The following is a 17,072-nucleotide window of genomic DNA, read 5'->3' as shown; positions in this document are numbered from 1 at the left end:
TCACCAGCCTATTGAAGACTCCTGGGTCACAATACTGCACAGGTGTGTGGCTGATTTTTATTTCCCATTCATTTACTTGAACCTCTCTTCTGAGTCAGGGCTGCTTGGCTGTTTAAACAGATAGATCTACATTCATGCTGCCGTCATGCCCTGGCAGAGCGGATGGCATTTGAGTAGGAGCAGCAATTCCATGTGTGTTGAAAAATTAGGTAAATATGAATTTCCATGGCAGTTTAATATAGGCTTGAACATTTTAATGTGCATTAGCTATCTTCTGCTTTCTCAATGGCTTTCCTGAATAGTGTGCTCAGTAAAGAAATTTTATGTGTTTTTCTAAGTTTTTTTTTTTAATGAGTAATTGACAAATTTGTTCTCCAATTAGTTGGTGATATTTAAAATCTGGGCCTCTTCCTGAGACAATTTGGCAAACATAACTGGCTTACTGGGGCTTTGCTTTGTTAAAACTTAAGGCCCTGCAGAAGGTTTAAAGGTGACTTAATAATTACAGACAGTCTGCTCAACAGCCCAGGGAAAGAGCCGCTCGAGTTAGGTATGTCTGTGAGTGGACAGGACGTGCTTTTCAAGATTAATGAGTGAAGATGTTCTTTATAGTCCAAGCCTGATTAAACGAGGCTTAATTCTAAACAACACTTTCTCCTTTTCTTGCTTCTTCAAAACTCACCGCCCTTCTCCAGCCCTTCCAGATTGATGGCAGGTGTGATTCTGAAGGGTATCTGCCTTGACTTCTCTGTTTTTATGAAAGGGAGGTTATCCCTTTCTTAGTTCCTTGTTTTCTTCGCTGTCAGATGGTGGGCATTCAGAAGTCGGGTGGCGTTGATTGTGCCGCTCATGAAGGGGGCTCCACTCCTGGTGATGTCCTTGAAGACTCTGATCATGGCACCCTGGCATCCTCTGTCCTCTGTGACTTTGATCGTGCCTCCCAGACCCTCCCTCGTGCTACTGCCCACACTCCCCATCAAGTGGCTGCCAAAGCCTGCCATTCAGTTTCCTCTCTCTCACATCCATTCTCTCTTTCCAATTTACAGGGTTTTATTACTTTCCCTCTTGATCAGCATTTCAGAGTTTGTCCTGCCAAGTTTTAATAGGTATTCTGCCTCTCCCCACCCCTTAACAAATTAATTGGTCAGGAAAGAGTGAAAAATGCTGATTTAGACAGAGTTAAATGTGGTTTTGTTTGTTGGTTTAACTACAAAACAAATCAGAACCTTTTACAGGCTGCCAGGAGGAGGCTGGGTGGTTGTCTCACTCCCAGATTTATTTCCCGGTAGAATGTTTTTGGGAAGTATCTAGCAAGACCAATGTTGGATGAAATGCATTGCCAGCCCCCTCCTTGGTGTCCCTCCCACATGCCTCCATCCTGTACTGTGCCTAGCAATTGCACATGCTACTGCAAATGGAGCATCCTGAAGTCCATCCTGAATTAAACATCATCACCAATAGCTCACTTCTCTGATCGCTCATATTTACTGCCAAGCCTTTTATGAGCATTTGCTCAGAAAAGCTCCTTTGGTTCTTTGCTGTCTGTGAAATCAAGTTCAGGGACTGATATTCAAGTCCCTGTGTTTTTTTTGTTTGTTTTTGTTTTTTGTTGTTTTGTTTTTGTTTTTGTTTTTGTTTTTTTTTTTTTTTTTTTGACAGGCAGAGTGGACAGTGAGAGAGAGAGACAGAGAGAAAGGGCTTCCTTTGCCGTTGGTTCACCCTCCAATAGCCGCCGCAGCCAGTGTGCTGCGGCCGGTGCACCGCGCTAATCCGATGGCAGGAGCCAGGAGCCAGGTACTTCTCCTGGTCTCCCATGGGGTGCAGGGCCCAAGCACTTGGGCCATCCTCCACTGCACTCCCTGGCCACAGCAGAGAGCTGGCCTGGAAGAGGGGCAACCGGGACATAATCCGGCGCCCTGACTGGGACTAGAACCCGGTGTGCCGGCGCCGCAAGGCGGAGGATTAGCCTAGTGAGCCGTGGCGCCGGCTCCTGTGTGTTCTTAAACCCATTGGTTTGCAACTATACTTCCTGCTCCCTCAACATTTGATCTTCTCCCCTGTGCCTGTTTTTTTTTCTTTATAGGGATAAAGTCTCTGCTATCCTTCCCAGTACCACTTACGTATTTATTTTGTTTATTGTCTGTCTGTCTTCAGCTGGAACATAAGCTGCACAGGATTGTGATGGTTGTTTTGTTCAAGCTGCATCCCAAGCACATATAGCAATAGCAGATAGTAGATGCTCAGCAAGTGTTTCAACTATAGGTTGAATAAATGAGTGAGCTTTCTCCATTTCTCTCCTGCCTGTGTTCTGTGTTTAGTCCCTACTGTTTCCTTGCCTTTGTCCACTCTTTTTTTTTTTTTTAGATCTCAGTCTAAATCTGCCATCTCTACACACTCAGAATCTAACTTTCCAAGTTGCATTTCTTCAAGTCTTCTTGAATCATAACCCTTTGGGTATGGGGCCCTGTCTTTGGAATGTTACTGTTTACACTCATCTTATCTGGAAGTTCTAGTCTGTCTCGGACTTTTAAGCTGAAAAGATATAATAGGATATTCATTCTGGCCTCTTACATCACTGTAGAATATGCTCAGTTATGTTATAATGAATGGAACAAACCCAACACTGGACTTGCTGTCGAGTGACCACCTTTGTCTCGGTCGGTGTAGCACACACTGCTTCGGGATTCTCCATGCGTCTGCTTCTTCCCTTGAGCCCTTCAGATGAATGCTCGATGCCCTCAAGAGTTGCTATTGGGAATTGTTATTTCTCCAAGGGCTCTTTTTCCCTGCAAGACATTTCCTTGACATGTAACAAAGCTCTGTTGCAAACATTTTGACTGGTCATTGTGTTTGTTAGGGGAGAATGGTCTAAGACCTCAGATAAGAGGGCTGTGAGGGACTGGAAGGTTTTATATTCTTGTTGTGTCTCATTTTCACATTTCTCTGTTTTCCTGTCTTGGGCAAATAGGATGCCCACTTGAAGGCAACATTATCAGGCTTTTCTCCTAATATCTTTGTTTCTCTGTCCTTATTCTTTGCTTCCCCTCTCTTTCTTCTGAGAGAATTCAGATCCTCCCCACAATGTATAAACAACGCTGGGAAGGGGCCGTGCTCATTGTGCAAGCCCAGGCCTCCTGCATGTCCTGAGGCTGCTGACACTGGGTTTCCATCCAGCCACAGAACAGTCTTTCTGTTTCTTCCATGGCATAGCTCCTGTCCCCAAGGGAGCTCAGGGAGGTCAAGTCGAAGTTTGTCCTCCCTTTTAAAAACCCTTCCTAACCCACCAAGCCATTTCTCATGCAGCTTTTCTGTGTATTTATATATAACTACTTGAAGTTTTTTCTATTCCAAGATGGGGATTATCTAAATGAATTAAAGTATGTTTTTATTTTGGAGGAAATATAGCAAAGGCTTGGAATCAGGCAGAGTTGAGTTTTATCCCTAGCTTTTTCATTTACTAGTGTGTAATCATAGTTTAATCAACTCACTTTTCTAAGCCTCAGTGTCTTTATCCATGAAATGGGGATAACAATGCCTGCCTCATAGTGTTCTTGCAAGAATCAGCTGATAATTCACATAAACCTTGGAGTATATAGTACCTGGTAATTCCTCTCTCAATGACCAAACAGTTGCCAGTGCCGCTGTTGCTTTGCTTTCCTGGTATGTGGCATCTTAGGATTGAAACATTTTCCCTTTCAAAAATATTTATTTCTTTGGAAGCCAGAGTAGAGGGAGAGTGAGAGAATGAGATAGTGAGAGATTGAGAGAAAGAGAGGGTTAGTGAGAGAGAGAGAGAGAGAGCGAGAGATCGAGAGATCTTCCATCTGTTGGTTCACTGCTCAGATAGCTGCAGTATCCAGGACTGGGCCAGACTGAAGGCACGAACCTAGAACACCATCTGGATTTCCCACGTGGGTGTCAAGAGCCAAGTGCTTAGACCACTATCTTCTGGCTTCCAAGGATGCATTAGTTTGAAGCTAGTTCAGAAGCCAGGGCTTGAACCAGCATTCTAATCTGGAATACAGGTGTCTCATGTGACAGCTTAACCCAGTAGGCCACAACATCCTCCCCTGAAATCTTTTTTCATCTTTGTGTGCCTAGCACATAGTGGTCAAATCACTTTTGTTTGAAAGGCAAACATGTGGGGTTTTGCCTTAACAAGCCATTCAACTAAGAGTAAGTTCTGAGCTCATGGTTGGTTTGCCATGTCTGGCCCTTTGAAGAAAAGTCTGTGCACGAAGATTACTCTCTGCAATGCTGTGGGAAAGAACACATCCCTGGGGAGCCTGACACTTCCTATTCATCTATAAGCAGACCTGTAAGCAAAGGAGGCACCTTAGGATACATTCACTGAGCTTCATTGAGGTACAGTGGACAGGTAGAAATTGTATGTATTGATATACAGCATGATGTTTTGATATAGGTATACAAATTCATTGCATGATGATTACCAGAATCAGAATAATTAACCACTAGGTTACTTCAGAAGGTTCTTAGAAAGTACTTAAGCCATCACAGCTGCCTCCCAGGGTATGCATTAGTAGGAAGCTGGAATGGAAACAGAGCCTGGATTCAACCACAGGTACTCTGATCTGGGAAGCAGGTGTTCCAAGCAACATCTTAATCACTGTGCCAAATGTCTACTCCCATATTACACTTTCTTTCTGCATTCATCTGTTCATGGACACTTAGGTCGGTTCCAAATATTGGCTATTATGGATAATGCTGCAATGATCATGGGGTTGCAGATGACTCCTCGAGACACTGAATTCATTCCTTTGGATAAATTCCCAGAGGTGGGGTTGCTGGATCCTAAGGTAGTTCTAGGAGTTGGTTGCTATGTTGAGTGACATTCCTAAATGATATGGGAATGTCATCATACATGGAACCTTCTTAGAACATAGGGTTAGCCTGAGCCTGTTCTTCCTAGGAGGGCAGTGGTCCAGCAAGAGCTCTTCTCAGGAGAACAAGACTGAGCTCCTCTGTGTGCTGACAGTGTGACAGGTAAAGCATTTCCTTCCCTGTAGGACAGGGAGACTGAGCTAGGTCATCTCTAATGCTTGTTGTGCTGCAGATCCTACACTTCTTTTTACATTCCCCATTTAAGAGCCTCTTTGTGTTTCCTGTTAAGGGCATCTTCATCAATCATGGCCCTGGTGGGCTGGCTTTTACGTTGAGTGCTTTGGTGTGAAAGGCACAGTTCTTTCAAGTTGACCTCAACTTTCCTCTTTAACCTTCTCTCTTTTGTTCTCTCTTCTTTAATGGTGTCAAGTAGGGCCAACTGTGATAAATCAAGCTCATCAGGCTGGTTGAGATGTGAAATCCATGAGTGGGGCAAGGTTTCATCCTGTCTCCGTCTGGTAGACCATTCTCTCCTAATTGCCTTTTTCCTTCCCATCATTCAAATCTTCTGCTGTGGACTTTCCTTGACATTTCCCCCTTCATCACGTCCTTCCCTTTGGTGTCTTCTGATTTTCTGTGGCTTGCTCCGGTTTTCTGTTGCATGCTGTCCAGTAGATTCCATCTGAGTGTGGCTTGTGCAATGAGAGGACACGGGGGAGCCTTGCCAAATGTGTGAGTAGACAATATGCGTTCCACCTATGTTTTGTCTGGACCATGATCATCATAGCACCTCAGACAGATGCTGAGATTTCTCCTGGGGTGACTTAGTGGCAGCCTGTGTCTACAACAGGGAGGGGACCAGAGAGTGGCTATTTCATCAAATCTTTGCTGCAGTCAAGCCTGTATCTGTCAGGCCAGGGATTGTCTGGGTCTCAGTGAAGGTGAGTATTTGGCACCATTGTTAAAATCAGGCTGCAACTCTGAAATTTCAACCACTTGGATTCTGAAAAGCTATAGTTGGGCTCCAAATCCTGAGACAAAACTGCCATTTAAGAGTGAACTAGTTGGGGCCGGCGCTGTGGCGCAGTGGGTTAAAGCCCTGGCCTGAAGTGCTGGCATCCCGTATGGGCGCTGGTTTGAGACCTGGCTGCTCCTCTTCCAATCCAGCTCTCTGCTATGGCGTGGGGAAGCAGTAGAAGATGGCCCAAGTCCTTGGGCCCCTGTACCCACGTGGAAGACCTGGAAGAAGCTCCTGGCTTCGGATTGGCTCAGCTCCGGCCATTGCGGCCACCTGGGGCATGAACCGGTGGATGGAAGACTTCTCTCTCTCTCTCTGTGTCTCTCTGTAACTCTTTCAAATAGGTAAAATAAATATTTAAACAAACAAACAAACAAAGAGTGAACTAGCACATGAATAGTCTGCAACATAGAAGGAACAGAGAACCAAGGAAGTGGGTGTAGAGGCCCTTAGCTTCTGATGAGGAGGAAGGAGGTGTGTTTTTGGGTCCCCTGCCTTAAGGTGGTTTCGTGGTGCGACTCACTGAGAATCAGGATTAGCAACTGGAACTGCCTTGAGATGTTGGGGGATATAGTAAAATCAGGTTTTGTCACTTTCAGAAGTATGCAGCCCTGGGGAAAATTCTCTGCTTCATATATCACAAGGATGCTTTAAAGATAGAAGGACAGGGTGGGTGTTTCGTACGGTGGTTGAGACACTGCTTGAGGTGGCCCCATCCCAAATCGGGTGCATGGATTTGAGTCTTGGCTCTGCTCCTGATTTCAGCTTCCTGCTAATGCATACCCTGGGAGGCAACAGGTAAAGGCTCAAGTACTTGGGTCCCTGCCACCCTCATGGGAGACCTGGATTCAATGTCTGGCTAGACATTGAATTGTTTACAACCTAGATGTTGTAAACATTTGGGAGATGATATTCTCTTTCTCACCCTCTCTCCCTCTCTTTCTCTCTGCCTGTCCAATGAATAAGAAAGGAAATAAGTAAATTTAAGGATGGGTATTTGATAAGACTTTGTTCCTGCTAGAAAGGCATGGAAGGTCCTGTATTAGGTTGAGTGTCTACAAAAGCAGAACCTGAGGCAGAGATTTCAGTGTGAAGTTTACGTGGGAGATGATCCCAGAGTGGGGAATGAGATAGTGGAGAGAAGAGGCCAGGGATGTGTTATCAAGCGATCCTTGAGAACAACTCGGTTCCTCTGGGAATAATGTAGCACAGTGCCCCTATGTTGTCCCACATGAGAGATGAGGGGTCTTCTGACCTGGCAGACTCTAATAATGAGAGGTGAGACTGGTGGGCTCTGTCATTATAAAGGTCAAGGTTATGTGAGTGGATCATGGAGAGCTCTGCTGCATGCCTTGCCTCATGCTCACTGTATAATTAATTCACAGGCACCTACATTTTCTCTGCAGGGAATGAATCCAAACTCAGAAATGCATCTGAGACCCCTGATCACAGAAGTGGTTCGTGAGAATTAGGCAAGAATCCAGGCTTCCTAACTCCTGCTCCAGTGTTCTCTCCACTGGGCTACTCAAGGCAGAAACTGAGATTTGTGGTGATTTATTAGGCACACTATACCTGATTCATGGAACAATATTTCCTTTTCCACCACGGATTCCTCAGTCTTTTTTTGAGTGAAAAGTTGTCAAAAGAATTCAGTCTTCTTTGAGAGTTGGGGAAAGCAAAAATGGCTGAGTGTGTAAATAAAGTCTCCCAGGAAGATCCTATTTTAAGGCATTTATTATTCATGTCTTTTTTGTCCTGGTCACGTCTTATGTGTTTACTAGGGCTTCTGGCTTCTTGCTTTTCCAAGGACACTGCTGATCCATTCTGGAAGAGTCTGACAGCCACCATCTCAGCAGTGGCTCGCTGCTGTCCAGATTATTTAAGGTGCAGAGGAGGCAGTTATCACAGAGAAGCTAAGAGTAAGCATGTGCCACCAGGGGAGTGGTGAGATGTGTGACTGCACGTGGTGTTTGCACAGCTCCTTCAGGTAAAAGGTTCGGGGGGACCTGCTCGAGTCTGAGATGCCCACAGGCCTTTGCGATGTTCATCAGGAGGTGTCTGTGGGAGCTTGTGCTAAGGACACATGTCGGGATATAGACTGTGTCTTCCTGGCAGAAACACAAGTGCCCTGTAGACTGTAAATGTTTAAATTGGAAATAAAGTGCTTGTGTAGGATTCTGAACTCCCCTGACTACCTAGATGCCTGACAAGTCATTTTGACCCCAGGAGCCAAGGTGTCCAGTCATGGGGTTGACTATAGATCATGTCCACTGGAGAGGTGGAGCAATGGTACGAGGTTCCATCAAAACTTCTCCCAGTTCTTACATGTGTTTTTGCTGTTGAATTCTGTCTTCATTTTCTTACTTATCTGAAGCCAAAGGTTTAGATCCTCCTATGTGGTCATTCACATACTCATAGAATTAAAGGTTATCAAAGTCTTACTTTTAGAATTTTCAGAGGAAATTGCCAACTTTTAAGATTCACAGATTAAATTTTTTTATTTAATTGAGAGGCAGGGAGACAGAAACAGGCAGACAGATTCATTCCCCCAGTATCTGCAACAGCTGGGGCTGGGCTGCGCTGAAGCCAGGAACTGGGAACTCTCTCCAGGACTCCTGTGTGAGTGGCAGGAACCCAGTGACTTGAGCAGTCACCTGCCACGCAGAGTGTTCATTAGCAGGAAGCCGGAGTAAGGAGCTGAAGGCAGGACTGCAACCCAGCCAGGCATTTAGATATGGAATGTGAGCATCCCAAGTAGCAGCTTAACCACGGAGGCCAAATGCCTGCCCTGGATATGCCCTACGTATTGGATTTATCTGGCTTCCAGAAATGGGAAGACCATTTTTTAGTGGTTTCTGATATGTCTTTCCTCAGATGATCTTCAGTAATAAATGCATTAGGCTTTTTCATTTTTCCTTCTGATAGGTGGAAAATGACACAACATCCTTGCTTTGCATTTCTTTGAATATTGTTGCTATTCATTGAATATTTTTCTAGTGCCTATTGCTTATTTACATGTCATCTGCTGTTGTCTGTTCTTAAGGGACAAGATGTTATCTCCTGCCTTTTCCTTTTGCTTGCAGGATGACCTCAGCTAAGCCAAGGCCTCCTTTGATTTTACCTTAAGGCTTCTCTGTAAACCTGTAGGCTGGTTGGAGAGTACCCATGAGCCCCTGGGGAGATGGACCAACTCTGAGAGCTGCTCCAGACTAGGCTCACTGCCATCATGTAAATTACATCTAAGGCTGCCCAGCATTTCAGTAAAGCGGTTCAGTTAAAGGAGTTTACTGCTTGCTCTCCCGAGTTAGCCTTTTCTGTGTTTTGTTGTTGAAATAACTTGTCCCATGTTGTCCTTTTAAACAATAACTCAGTTTTCTTTTAAGTAATGATCATGGCTTTGATTGATTTGTCCTTACTTTCTAATTAGGTGGCCCAGACAGGGGACAATTAGTCATAGAATGTGTCAGGCCATTGCCTCTGAGCCCCTTCTCATTCTTTTCCATCTGCAGTGATACTCTTGGCTTCCAGGTTTAAGAAATTTCCCTATTTGAGCCCTTCAAAAATGGGCAACTTTTCCTATTTTGGTGTGTTCTTTAAGACTTTTCCTCCTGGTTGAAAGAATTGGCTTGGTCCTCCTGAGCAGTTCATGGGATGTCAGCACTGTGGCCTGTGGTCAGGAGTGAGGAGGATGAGCTATCAACCCAGGCAGATGGTGATCACGAGAGAAGTGCACTCAGCCTGGCAGTGGGTCTGTCCATTTACCCCAGAATTTTCATGTACTTTTATGGACAATTCTGGAACACCACCAACATTACAAAAAGGAGAAAAGAGAGAGCAAGGACCAATCCTGCGCTGTTGGGCACTTCCTCTCCCACAAGAGGGCACTCTTGTCACTCTTAAAGCAAAAGTACAGGGGAAAACCTTGGTTGTTACTTAGCTGAAGTTCCCAGAAATGCAGTGCACTTAGGATTCCTACTTTGTGTGTCACTTTCCACATCCATGGTGTGTCACGAACACAGGGCCACTCTCCAGCCCGGTCAGACATGGGAAGATTGGTGTCTGGAAACCCCTGTGGTGAGTTCAGCCCAGCCTCTGCTTGCTTGTGTTCATTAGGGAAATGTGATTGTCACCCTGAGGCATTTTGTTGGGCTGGTGGGAGCCTTCCCCTTGCATGTGCTGGGCACCCAAACTGTGCTTCTCCCCTGCCCATGTACCTGTTGAAACACGGCAGGAGCATGCACCTGTTGCGGGCAGACAGGAATCAAACCCTCTATCTTTTGTGCTATTGTTGCTCCCTCTGGGGAGAGTTAAAAGTGCCCATGGTTGGTCCGGACCAGCAGGATGTGTGCTTTGCCATAGGGAGAGGATTGAAGAGTCTAGGCAAGGGAGATACAAGCCGTGTTCCCCTCCCTCCCTCCCTTGGCAGCTACTGCCCTTGACCAGAACCACTGCCCTGGGGCAGACACTGTGCTGTAGCAGGCTGACCCTCTACCTGGGGTGCTGGCATCTCATATGGGTGCTAGTTCATGTCCTGGCTGTTACACTTTCAATCCAGCTTTTTGTTTATGGCCCGAGAAAGCAGTGGAAGATGGCCCAGGTGTTTGGGACCCTGCACCCACGTGGGAGAGCTGGCCCCTGGCTTCCCTTCCGCCAGACCCTTGTGGCCATTTGGGGAGTGAATCCCCCCCCCCCCCCACCTCACACACAGATGATGGAAGACCTCTCTGTCTCTTCCTCTCTCTGACTGTAACTCTGCCTCTCAAATAAATAAATAAAATCTTAAAACAAACAAACAAACAAAATCAACACTGCCCTTATGTCTGGGCTTTCCAGGTCACTTGGCAGCTATGGCGTGGGGTCTGTTGCTTGGCCATAGGTCAGAAGTTCTTTCTGAGTACCTTGCACTTCTATACCAAATCCTTACATTTCCACTAGTCCTTTTTTTGGGCGGTGGTGGCAATAGCATGTGGGAGCTCTTTCAGTTCCTTTGCCTGGGAGGATGTGTGAGGTGACCTTTCTTTTGTAGGGTTTGGAGAGCACCCTCCTCCCTCGAAGTCCCCAGTGTTATCCCTGAAGCTCAGGCAGTGCTGTTCCTGGAGCAGGGTGTGCGAGTCACTGTCCTCGGTGACCAGCACTATGACAGCCATCATTCCTAAGACCTTTGACCCTGAATTCCCACTGTAGGAATATGAAGAACTCAATTAGCAAATCTTTTTCCCCCCTGGAGCCATAGCTACTCCTGCCTCTATTATTCCTAGATAACTGTAGGATTATAATCTGGTGGGCATGTTTATTTTTGTTTTCATAAACTCGATGTTTCAGATTTACAGAACTGTGAATCGAGTACCGAGCTTGTCCAATCTCCTGTTAACATTTTGCATTACTAACAGCACTTCTGTTATGATCACTGAACTAGTGTCAATATGTTATTGTGAACCAAAGTCCATATTTTACTCAGCTTCCCTGAGTTTTGACCCCTTGTCCCTTTTCTGTCCCAGGAGCCCATGCAGGACCCCACGCAGCATCAGTCATTATGTCTCCTTTGGGTCCTCTTGGCGGTGGCAGTTTTCTCTGACCTGCCTCGTTTTTGATGACCTTGACAGTTTTGACAAGTTCTGGTTGTGTATTTTGTGTGATGTTTCTCTACTGGAATTTATATGGTGTTTTCCCATCACCGACTAGGCGTTTGGATGTCTGAGCATCTCGTCATGACTGGCACCTGCTGTCATCACAGTTTATCCTTGTGACGCTCGTCTCCATCCCCCGGCTGGGGCAGTGTGTATCCCCTGCCTCCGCTGTGCAGATACCAGGCCCTTCTCCTCTACACTGTACTCTTGAAGGAAGTGCCCATCCACACTTGTAGAGGCGGAGATACTATCCACTTTCTGGAGGATTCCTAGACAAATGATTCCTCTGCTCGGGAAATTTGTCTCCCCTTCCATTTATTGACTTTTTCAACATTTGTACCTATCAACGTGGATTCATAGAGGTTTATTCTGTGAGACACAGAGTTATAATCGAATATTACTTTATTTTGTTCTAGCCTTGGCCATTGGGGACTTGGGGTTGGCCTCTAGATTCCTTTGACATATCTCTGTCATTGTGGGCTTGTGCTGATTTTTGAAGAATTTCTTACTTTTTGGCATTGCAAGATACTACAGGCTTATCTTGTGTGTCTCCTACCAGAAGCCTAGAGTCAATCTTTTTGCTGTGGAGTCCTGGTTCCTTTTATTTTATAATGGGATTAGGAAACAAAGTCTGGACCCTGATGTGCTTGCTGCTATTGTTTGTAAGCCCCCTCAGCCGACCAAGCAAGGGAAAATATGTATCAGTTTATATAGGTGTGTATCTGTGCATAGCCATCTGTATCTGTATTAAGCTAAACATAGGTTCCTACTGATGGCTCCAGCTCTAATCCATCACCATATGGATCTCTTGGGCCTTCTCCTCTTGCTTATCTGTAGCCTCCAAAAGTCATCAGCTTGGCTACCAGCATCTGCCATGCATTACATGTAATTGTTCAACCACTGTATACATGTATATCTATATCAAAATGGTTAACCTCTATCCTTGCAGAAATTCACTTACTTTTTAAAGGTTTATTTATTTATTTCAAAGTCAGAGTGACAGAGAGGGAGTGAGTGAGGGACGGAGAGAGAGAGAGAGAGAGAGAGAGAGAGAGAGAGAGAGAAAGTCATCCATCTTCTGATTTACTCCCCAAATGGCCCCAATGGCCAGAGCTGGGCCAGGCTGAAGCCCAGAGCCTGGAACTCTATCTGGGACTCCAACGTGTATAGCGGGGGCCCAAGCACTTGAGTCATCTTCCGCTGCTTTCCTCGACACGTTAGCAGGGAACTGAAAGGGAAGTGGAAAAGCCTGGACTTGAACATGAACAGGCAGTCATATGGGATGCTGGCATTACAGGTGGTGGCTTACTTAACACACTGCGCCACCAGACCAGCCTTGGAAATTCGCCTTACCATCGACAGTGCCGTGCTTATGTACAGTTTATTTTGCATTTAGTGTTACAGACCCCACTCCTTTCCAGAATTACTTGGGTAGCGCCTTTTTTCCTGCAGCCCCTTTAGTGAGAGTTGTTTCACACATGTGTAGTGTAGATCATTTTTTTACATTTGCTGTTTCATCCTGGGATTTTCCTGGCTCCCTAAATGATTTGTTTAAGTTGGCATCTGTTGATTCATTATTTGCGCTGTGAATCTCCATGGCCTGTGTTCTGCACCACTATTACCGGATCATACAGAAGAGCTACAGTACCCTACGCATTCATGTGCTTCATCTACTCACCTACTTAGTGCCCCCCCCCCCCCAATCCTGGCAACCACTAGCCTTTTAACAGTCTCTGTGGCTTTGTCTTTTCCAGAATGTCATATAACTGGAATAGTATAGTATGCAGTTTTTTCAACTTTTCAACTGCCTTTCTCCACTCAGCAATATACATTTAAAGTTCATTGCTATCTTTTCATAGGTGGATACCTCGTTTTCTTTTATTGCTGAATAATGTTCCATTGTATGGATATACTCCAGTTTGTTTTTGACTCACCTATTTAAGTATATCTTGGTTGCTTCTAGTGTTTAGCCATTGTGAATAAAGGTGTAACAATATTAACATTTGTAGGCAGAGTTTTCTGTGGATATATGAGCAGTCTTCAGAAAGTTCATGGAAATACATATTATGAGAAAACCATGTGTGTGAATTCAAAATTCTTCTGCACCAAAGTAACCTATTTTTAAATTATATTTTCCATGAATGTTTTGGCGTTCCATCATGGTTCTCAAATTAGTTGCCAAACTGTTTTTCCAACATGGCTGTACGATTTTGTTTACCCACCAGTAATGGTTGAGAATCCTTGTTCTTTGCTAGTAATTGATATTGTCAATTTGTAAAATTTTAGTCATTCTAATAGATTTAAAGTAGTTTCTTATTTGTTGTGTTATGTTGAAAATCACTAATGACAAATGATACTTAGCATTTTTAAAAAGATATATTTTATTTATTTGAAAGGCAGGGAGAGAGAGAGAGAGAGAGAGAGAATGAATCTTTTATCCGCTGATTCACTCCCCAAATGGCTGCAATTGTCAGGGTTGGGCCAGACAAAAGCCAGGAGTGAGGAGCTTCTTCCAGGTCTCCTCTGTAGGTGCAGGCATCCAAGTATTTGGACCATTGATCGTTGCTTTCCTAGGCACATTAGCAGGGAGCTGGATTGGAAGTAAAGCAGCTGGGCCTCAATCTGATGCCCGTATGGGTGTTGCAGGTGGCAGCTCTCCTCACCTCACCACAGCACTGCCCCAGCATCTTTTCTTCTGATTTGCCATCTATATATCTTCCTTGATGACCATCTCTTCTGAAATCTTTTGTTCATTTTTAATTTTTTTAAAATATTAAGTTTTATTAGTTTTTTGAATACAAGTCCTTTGTCATATACATGTTTTCAAATATTTTCTCCCAGCCTGTGGTTGTCTTTTCATTCTTTTAACAGTGTCTCTTGCAGTACAGAAGTTTTTAATTTTAGTAAAGTCATACTTACCCATTTTTCTTTTATGCATCATTTTTTTGGTGGTGTATCTAAAACTCATCTCCAAATCCAGTGTTATCTAAATTTCCACTGCTGTTCTCTTCTGAAAACTTTAGAGTTGCATTTTACATTTATATTTATGATGCACTTTGAATTAATTTTTGTAAGAGAAGGAAAGTCTGTGTTTAGGTTCCTTTTCTGCATAAGGACTTCAGATTTTTCAAGCACGTTTAGTTGAAAAGACTCTACTTTCTTCATTGAATTGCCTTTGTTCCCTTGTCAAAAAGGGTTGACTCTATTTGTGTGAATCTATTTGTGGGCTTCTTATGCTTTTCAGTGATCCATGTGTTTATTCTTTCACCAATACCAGGGTATTTTGATTACTGTACTTTTTTTATACGTTTGTAAATTGAATAGTATTATCCCTATGACTTTGTTCATCTTCTGTGATTGTATTGGCTGTTCTAGGCTTTTTGCTGCAGACATGGTTTTAAGTCCTTTAAATACATTAACTCACGGCAAAGAGGCCCACAGAAATTGAACAACCTGTCTGAGTCACATAGTTTTTAAGTGGAGGAGACAGCCTCAAATTCTGGCATTGTGGCTGGCTAGGCTGGCTCTTAGCTGCCCAGCAGGTGGCCTTGGAAGGTAATGAAGAAGGAATGCTGGTTATTTTTGACAACTCAGTGGAAGTATTTATGAAGTGATTGCCTGGATCCATTTTATTGGGAAGTAGGCAGCATAGTATGGAATTTCAGGGTTTCTGATTTAATGTCAGAGACGTGGGTTGATGCCTGACTCTACCAGTTAATTACAAGTCCTGGAACCCTAGACTACCATGAGTTCTAAGGTCAAACTCTTCACCTGTAACAAGGAAGTATCAGAGACCCCTCTTGTGTCATGAAGGCTTACTGAACAAAATTGCCCGTTTTCAGGAATGGTGGGGTTTCTGTGCCATGGGATTCTGTTCCCCAGATGTAGATCTGATTGAGTCAGCCCAAGTCACTTATCAAGCCTAGGGATTTGAAACCCAGAGGTAGAGCCTACTGATATTGAGGTATCTCTGTGTCTGTAGTCTGCAGTACAGGCTCATCAACTCCAGGACTGCCCCTGGTCCCTGCCCAGCCTGGACTGGCTGCTTAAGGATTTATTCATTGAGCAACTCTGATATATAAAAACCCATCCCTCTCTTCCTCTCCTTCTTGGTGGTTCTTCTTCAACCTGGAGCCAGAATCAGCCACTCTTGGTTATAGTTACCTTAGTTACTACCTGGGGTAGTAGTAGGTATCTCATTGGTTATAATGATTATATAAGATAAAGAACAAAGTACGGAACACAGTGCTTATCAATGAGTAAGTCTGTGGTGGTTAGTAGCTTTGACCATTATCTAATAATAGCTCTTTATTTCTATAGTGCTTTATAATATAAAGCTGTGTTGCTTGCTTATCTCCTTAGCAACTGGTTGGAAATAGTATCCACAATCTTAGATGAAGAAATGGTCATGTTCATTTGCCCAAGATCAAAGCCAGCAAGTGGCTGAGCTGGGAACCCTACTAAGGTCCTTTGCTGGCAAGTCCAGACTTCTCTCCACTGGGCCAGATTCCTATTTGGTGGTGAAGGGAGGCAGCGTTGACCCTCCCGGAACAGCCAGTAGACAGTCTGAGAGGAAGGTGATGGCTCTGTCTTTAGTTAGGGGAGTTAAGTTGGGGGATTTAGACCTGGAGTTCTTTTCTGAATTGCTGTCTGAGCTGGGCCAGTGCTGCTGTCAGCCTGTGCCATTTGTAAATGTCCCCATTTATTGTCCATTTAACTTAGTACTTTCTGTGTGCCGAACTCTGTGCTAAGGATGGATAGAGGTGAAAGGGTTAATGAGACCCATCAAAGCTCTATTTTTACAATATACCTATAGTATGTTGGAGAAAACAGCCTTGAAAACAATTAATTATAATATAAATATCAGAGAAATGAAAACAAGTGTTTTGGGAACACAATAACTTACAGAATGCTTACTGGGTACCAGGTACTGTGCTAAGTGCTTTCCGTAGTTAGCTGACTTAATCGTCACATCAACCCTAAGAAGGAAGTACTGTTATTGTTTCCATTTTACAGATGGGGAAACTGAAACAGAGGTAGCCAATAACCTGCTTGAGGCTTTCTGGGTAGGTGTTGTAGAGTCAGGTTCCGAACCCTGCCCGGTTAAAGGTGGTGCTGAACTGCCTCCCAAACAGGATCTAAATGCCTGCTTCTTTTTGTGATAATTGGTGACACTCTCCGAGGAGGCACTCTCTGAACTGGTACTGAAGGATGAGTTCAGTGGATAAAAGGGGAAGACAGATGAAAACGTGATTGTGATGTGTTCAGGGAATGACTAATCCATCCCAGGGGAGTGGCGGAAAATGGATGGTGACTAAACTCGCAGAGGAAGGCTCATGCAGGAGGCTTGGGGAGCTCTCAGAGGATTTGAAGCAGGGGAGTGAGTGTTCAGCTAGGTGTCAAGTCGATGCTTATAGCAGTGGTGTGAAGGCTGGCCGGGGTGTGTGTCCACACTGCTGTGACACAGGGCGTGTGCAGCCAGAGCCTGCGGGAATGCTCTGTAATATTCTGGGGGAGGCAGCGCAGCAGCTTCCGTATGCGGGGGTGGAAGCACCTGCTCCTGGTGTTTGGTGTGCCCGTGTGTG

At 44.5% G+C, this 17,072-nt stretch overlaps 1 protein-coding gene across 10 annotated transcripts in view; it reads left to right on the top strand.

Moving 5' to 3' along the window:
• Positions 1 to 17,072, top strand: part of ST6GALNAC3 (ST6 N-acetylgalactosaminide alpha-2,6-sialyltransferase 3) — a 611,484-nt gene that overhangs the window by 76,793 nt on the left and 517,619 nt on the right. For 3 of the 10 annotated variants that reach the window (XM_089337179.1, XM_089337180.1, XM_089337181.1), the window contains exon 1: positions 9,810 to 9,934. The exons of 3 other annotated variants lie outside the window; for them this stretch is intronic. In XM_089337179.1, the coding sequence (XP_089193305.1) occupies positions 9,860 to 9,934 (75 nt within the window). In that variant the 5' untranslated portion in view covers positions 9,810 to 9,859. Of the gene's footprint in view, positions 1 to 5,314; positions 5,575 to 7,641; positions 7,848 to 9,809; positions 9,935 to 17,072 lie in introns of those variants that run through there. 4 more of the 10 variants (XM_089337183.1, XM_089337184.1, XM_089337182.1 and 1 more) reach the window with 4 other exon arrangements.

This window comes from Oryctolagus cuniculus, chromosome 7, assembly GCF_051225735.1.
Source record: "Oryctolagus cuniculus isolate XC-2025 breed Fujian yellow rabbit chromosome 7, ASM5122573v1, whole genome shotgun sequence".
Classification (NCBI taxonomy): Eukaryota; Metazoa; Chordata; class Mammalia; order Lagomorpha; family Leporidae; genus Oryctolagus; species Oryctolagus cuniculus.
This window is presented reverse-complemented; position numbering and strand designations above follow the sequence as displayed.